This window comes from Elephantulus edwardii, unplaced genomic scaffold, assembly GCF_000299155.1.
Source record: "Elephantulus edwardii isolate Elephantulus edwardi_28Jun2011 unplaced genomic scaffold, EleEdw1.0 scaffold00139, whole genome shotgun sequence".
In the NCBI taxonomy this organism is placed as follows: domain Eukaryota; kingdom Metazoa; phylum Chordata; class Mammalia; order Macroscelidea; family Macroscelididae; genus Elephantulus; species Elephantulus edwardii.
This window is the reverse complement of record NW_006399889.1, coordinates 4,316,942-4,322,336: the sequence shown is the minus strand read 5'-3', so window position 1 is coordinate 4,322,336 and position 5,395 is coordinate 4,316,942. Positions and strand designations below refer to the sequence as shown.

At 37.4% G+C, this 5,395-nt stretch overlaps 1 protein-coding gene across 1 annotated transcript in view; it reads left to right on the top strand.

The window, feature by feature from the left end:
* The window catches only part of FAM188A (family with sequence similarity 188, member A), a 135,208-nt gene that overhangs the window by 60,122 nt on the left and 69,691 nt on the right, over nt 1-5,395 (top strand). Inside the window, exon 9 of the mRNA XM_006894322.1 lies at nt 3,192-3,262. Within this exon, the coding sequence (XP_006894384.1) occupies nt 3,192-3,262 (71 nt within the window). The remainder of the gene's footprint in view (nt 1-3,191; nt 3,263-5,395) is intronic.

Genomic DNA, 5,395 nt, shown 5'->3' with positions numbered 1-5,395 from the left:
AACAACAACAACAACAACTGCCTTCAAGTTTCTTTTCATTCTCTGTTTTGCCTGAAATACTCTTAAATGTGTTTTAAGATCCATTTAAAATATTACCACTCTGTAAACTTCCCCTAACATTTTAAGCAGATGCATATTACTGTGTTTGTGTATATATGTGCACTGTAGAAATGTGTGAGGAGAGGTAACACACTATTAATTTTTTTTAATCTATATCCCTTGATAAACTCTTAACCTTTGTAAGACAGAGACTGCTTTCCATTCATTTTTATAGGGTCGCTATGGGTCGCAAGCGACTCAACGACACATAACAACAACAAAGCTTTAAGTACTTCCTGGATCATTTCATATTCTGCTTAAAGTATCCTTGATTATAGCAACTCGAGGTTTGGATTTGTTCTTCAGTTCCTTAAGCTTAAGAAATGCTGAGCGAGTTCGGCCCTTTTGATTTTCTGACTCTAGCTCCTTGCACATTTTGTTGTAATATTTTACTTTGTCTTCACGCGCTGCCTTTTGGAACCTCCAGTTCTTTAGTATCTTGAATTCTTCCTTCTACTTTGGTTTCTCTGCACTCCAGTGCAATATTCAGAATGTCTTCTGACATCCATTTTGGTCTTTTCTTCCTCCTCTGTCTTTGTAATGACCCTTTGCATTCTTCCTGGATGATACCCTTGATATCCTCCCAAAATTCATTAGGTCTTCGCTCATTAGTGTTTAAGACTTCAAACCTGTTCCTGAGATGGCTCTGAAACTTGGGTGGGATAGACTCAAAGGCATATTTTGGTTCCCATGGATTTGGTTTAATTTTCTTCAGTCAAGTTGAACTTGCATGTGAGTAGTTGGTGATCCATTCCACAATCAGCTCCTGGCCTAGTTTTGACGACTTATACTGAGCTTCTCCAGCGGTTCTTTCCACAGATGTAATCAATCTGATTCCTATGCATATCAGCCGGTGAAATCCAGAATTTACTGAGTCACTGTATCAAAAGGAATTGGCAGACACAGAAGAATTTCATGAAACAACATATGAGCAAGAGCCTATGGGGATGAAGGAAGAAGTTCAAGCTGCTTTGAAGCAAATAGCAAAAAATAAGGCCCCAGGAATAGATGGTATACCAATTGACATATTTCAGCTAATAGATGCTGCCCTGGATGTGCTCAATAAGTTGTGTCAAGAAATCTGGAGAACAGACACTTGGCCAACTGACTGGAAGAGATCTATATTTGTTCCCATTCCGAAGAAGGGTGACCCAACAGAGTGTGGAAACTATAGAACAATATCATTGGTTTTACATGCAAGCAAGATTCTACTGAAGATTATCCAAAAACGACTGGAACAGCACATCAGCAGACAACTGCCAGAAGTCCAGGCTGAGTTTAGAAGGGCTCGTGATACCAGGGATATTGCAGCTAATGTTAGATGGATCTTAGCTGAAAGCAGGGAGTACCAGAGGAATGTCTATCTGTGTTTCATTGACTATGCAAAGACATTTGATTGTGTGGATCATAACAAACTGTGGCTGACTCTGAGAAGAATGGGAATTCGAGAACGCTTGATCATTCTAATGCGAAACCTATACTTGGACCAGGAGGCAGTCCTCGGAACAGAGCAAGGAAACACTGTGTGGTTCAAAATTGGAAGGGTGTGTTCCAAAGATGTGTCCTGTCTCCATACCTTTTCAACCTGTATGCAGAACAGATTATCCGGGAGGCTGGCCTCTATGAGGAGAAGCGTAACATCAAGATTGGTGGAAGATCTATCAATAATCTGCATTACGCAGATGATACAACCCTGATTGCTGAAACTGAGGAGGACCTGAAGCGCTTGCTGCAGAGTTCAAGGACTGCAGCCTTCAATATGGATTGAGACTCAATGTCAAGAAGACCAAGATTCTCACCACTGGACTAATTGGCAGCATCAGGATGGATGGTGAATAGATTGAGATTGTTCACAGCTTTAGTTTGCTTGGCTCCACAGTCAACACTCTTGGCACCAGGAGCCAGAAAATCAAAAGATATATTACGATGGGAAAGTCTGCGGTTAGGGTCCTCTCCAAAGTGCTGAAGAGTGGTATCTCTCTGGAGACTAAGGTGCATCTGATACAGGCCATGGTCTTTGCAATCACTGGTTATTCATCAGAGAGTTGGACAATGACTAGGGAGGATAGAAGGAGAATTGATGCCTTTGAGCTGTGTGCTGGAGAAGAGTATTGAATATACCAAGGACTGCTAAGAAAACAAACACATTCATCCTGGAGGGGGTTAAACCAGGCTGCTTTTTGGAGGCAAGGTTTCTGAGGTTTCGTCTGACATACGTTGGTCATGATGTAAGGAGGGACCAGTCCTTGGAGAGGGACATCATGCTTGGTAGGGTGGAGGGACGGTGCAGGAGAGGAAGGCCCTCTATGAGGTGGATTGATTCAGTGACTGGGTTAATTGGGATGAGTGTGTCGGAGACAGTGCGATTGGCACAGGATAGAGCAGGTTTTAGGGCTGTCATACATAGGGTTGCTAAGAGTCTCAAGCGACTTGACAGCACATAGCAATAATAGTTTTAAGTACAGTGTCTGTGATAGTGTATAAGAAAGAGGGATAGTGCTGCATGTTAATTTGTTAGATATTGTGCACATCTATGTATTGCTATCCAACAATTAACCTTGTAAATTACAATTAATAGATCCATTTGCTTTCTGAATCAGATTCTGTTCATGTTAGCCATTTTGTATGTATTATTGAATATCCTTTATTTTTGCTAATAATTTTTTGGATTTCAAAGATACTTTGCCTTCTTTAAAATGTTAACATTTAACAAAGTTTTATAAATACTTAAAATGTGCATCTGTTGTTGATGTCATGTACTGTCAAGTCACATCTGACCTGTAGGAGATTGTCCATCCTTTCCCATGAACAGCAACTGGTGGATTCAAACCAGGTGCCTTTGGGGTTTCAAAGCAGCTTCTTTACCACTAGGTCACCAGAGGTAGGCTATAATGAAAATGTAAGTTATCTCATTTATCCACCACAAATCTGATTTTATGATATTTATAATAAGCCCAGTGATAATGATGATTTTTGTATGAGCTCTTAACGATATAATTTTGAGTAAAAATGACTAGTGTAGAATGTATATAGCATATAAGTACTTTTCGAAATTGTATGCCCTAATACAGTGATAATTTTTCTTTAAACAGAACTTCTTGGTATACATAAACAAGCATCTGTAGGCTTTTTAACATTGATGGAGGCTTTAAGATACTGTAAGGTAAGTTGATTTTTAAACTATTCTGAATTTTTTTTTATTCACACGTCCTCTGTTTTGGGTAGTGTCTTTGCTCCTGTGACAACTTGTTTTACCTTATTATGCTATGATCTTTTCTTGATCTTTTACCCCAAACTGATAACATTAGGAAGACTGACTTTTCAGGCTGCATTTCATATGCTTCATCTGCTCTTTTTTGAGGAGGAGAGGAAAACTCAAAACAAAAAAATATGGAAAAGTAGAGAAACGTATTTTTTAATATAAATAATATTGTTTGGTAAACAGAGATGAAAAGAAGGCACTTTTTCTGTCTCATGAACTAAAAGGTTATGTTGTTGTTATGTGCTGTCGAGTCGTTTGCGACTCATATCAAAATGATTGATAAATAGTGTTATATCAGGCAAATAGCAAGGATTTTACAAAATTAACCTCTTTAACACATGTGCCATGATTAGGAACTGCCATGCGACTCTAGCTTCTTGCTATATATTTCACTGCCTTTCTCATAAAATCTAAGATAGCCATTTAGTCTAAATAATTTATAAATTGGTCTTAAGTATTAATAAAATATCACTAATTTGAGAGAAATAAGAAGACCTCTCTTTTTTTTTTTCTTTTCTAAGTTTGTTCATGATGGTTTCATTCTACCCTTATTTAGTAGGGAGACTATTTGTAAGCAATCATATAATTTCCATGTACTTTACTTCTACAAAGTAATGCTATTCTGAGGCAGTCTGCAATCCAAAGAATCAAACTCAAGCCCCTCCACCCCAACACACACAAGCATTTATACATCCTTGGAGGAGGATAGCAGAGGAGACTGAATATTGTAGTTCTATATCACAGTGATAGTTCGGATGGCATATATAGAATTGGGGTAGTAGATTTGTAGTAGTTCATTAGTCCATGGCTGAAACGTTTTCAGTTTTTCTTTGTTTACATGTTGTTCCTGTTCTAATCTTATACCCACAAATGAAGAATGATTTGTTACTTTGCTGTTAATAGTCAGGCTTTCATATGATACTTCCTATTGTGAAATATGTCATGAATAAGTACATGTGATATTTTGAAAAATAAATTTAAGAAACTTAAAGTGGCTGATAGAATCAAGTGTGGCCTTTGCTTTAGCAACACAACTCCCAGTCGATTATGCCACCAGAACCTCAGAAACTCAGTGAAAGGTCAGCTGTGAGTTGGTTCTGACTCATTGGCAATGTCTTGTGATGTTTTTGTGGTTTGTTTCTTTTTTGTGTTTTTTTTAAATTGCTGGTTAAAAATTGTATTATGAGATTTCTTTTTCCTGTTGTCGAAAATGTATTTGTTTACATTTAAAAAAAAAAACAAACCATTGTGACTTCTTTCAGTTTCATAAAGTACTTAATACTAAATACGAATCTTCTTCTCATTGTTATATATTACTCAGAAGTGTGTATTGGCTTATGTCTCAGCATATCTATTGAGATGCTCAGTGATGCATACTAAACATTGAGCTTCTATGATAGTTTCTCACCTTGGTGATGAATAAAGAAAGAACAAGGAATCTTTCAATTTTTTTTTTTTTTTTGCCTGTGGTTGTTTGCAATCAAGTCAACCATGATTCACAGTGAGCCTGTGAACAGTATCTGTGAGCTTTGCCCTATCCTAAGCCAACCTCACCATCTCTGACACAACTAACCCCATTGCCACAGTCACTGTATCAATCCATCTCATTCTGGATCTCCCTCTCTTTCACTGACCTTGTACCCTTTGAAGCAGAAGTCATTCTCCAAGTACTGGTCCCTCCTGACAAAATGCCTAAAGAATGTGAGTCAAATAGTTTATGAATATTATTAGCGCTGATCCTAATTATCGTGTATCACCTGAATATATATTACATTTGAAAAGATAATTTTTAATGATTTGAACTATTTGATACTTAGAACTCATTTTACTAGTTTCCCAAGAGAGCCTACAAAAAAAAAAAATAAATTCTAAATTAGCCTCATTAACCCACAAATTGCATGTTTTCCAACTACTGAATCTTCCTCTTTGTTCCCTACTTTTGCATTCCAGTCACCCATTATTATCAATGCATCTTGGTTGCATGTTCGATCAATCTCCGATTGTAAAAGTTGGTAAAAATCTTCAATCTCCTCT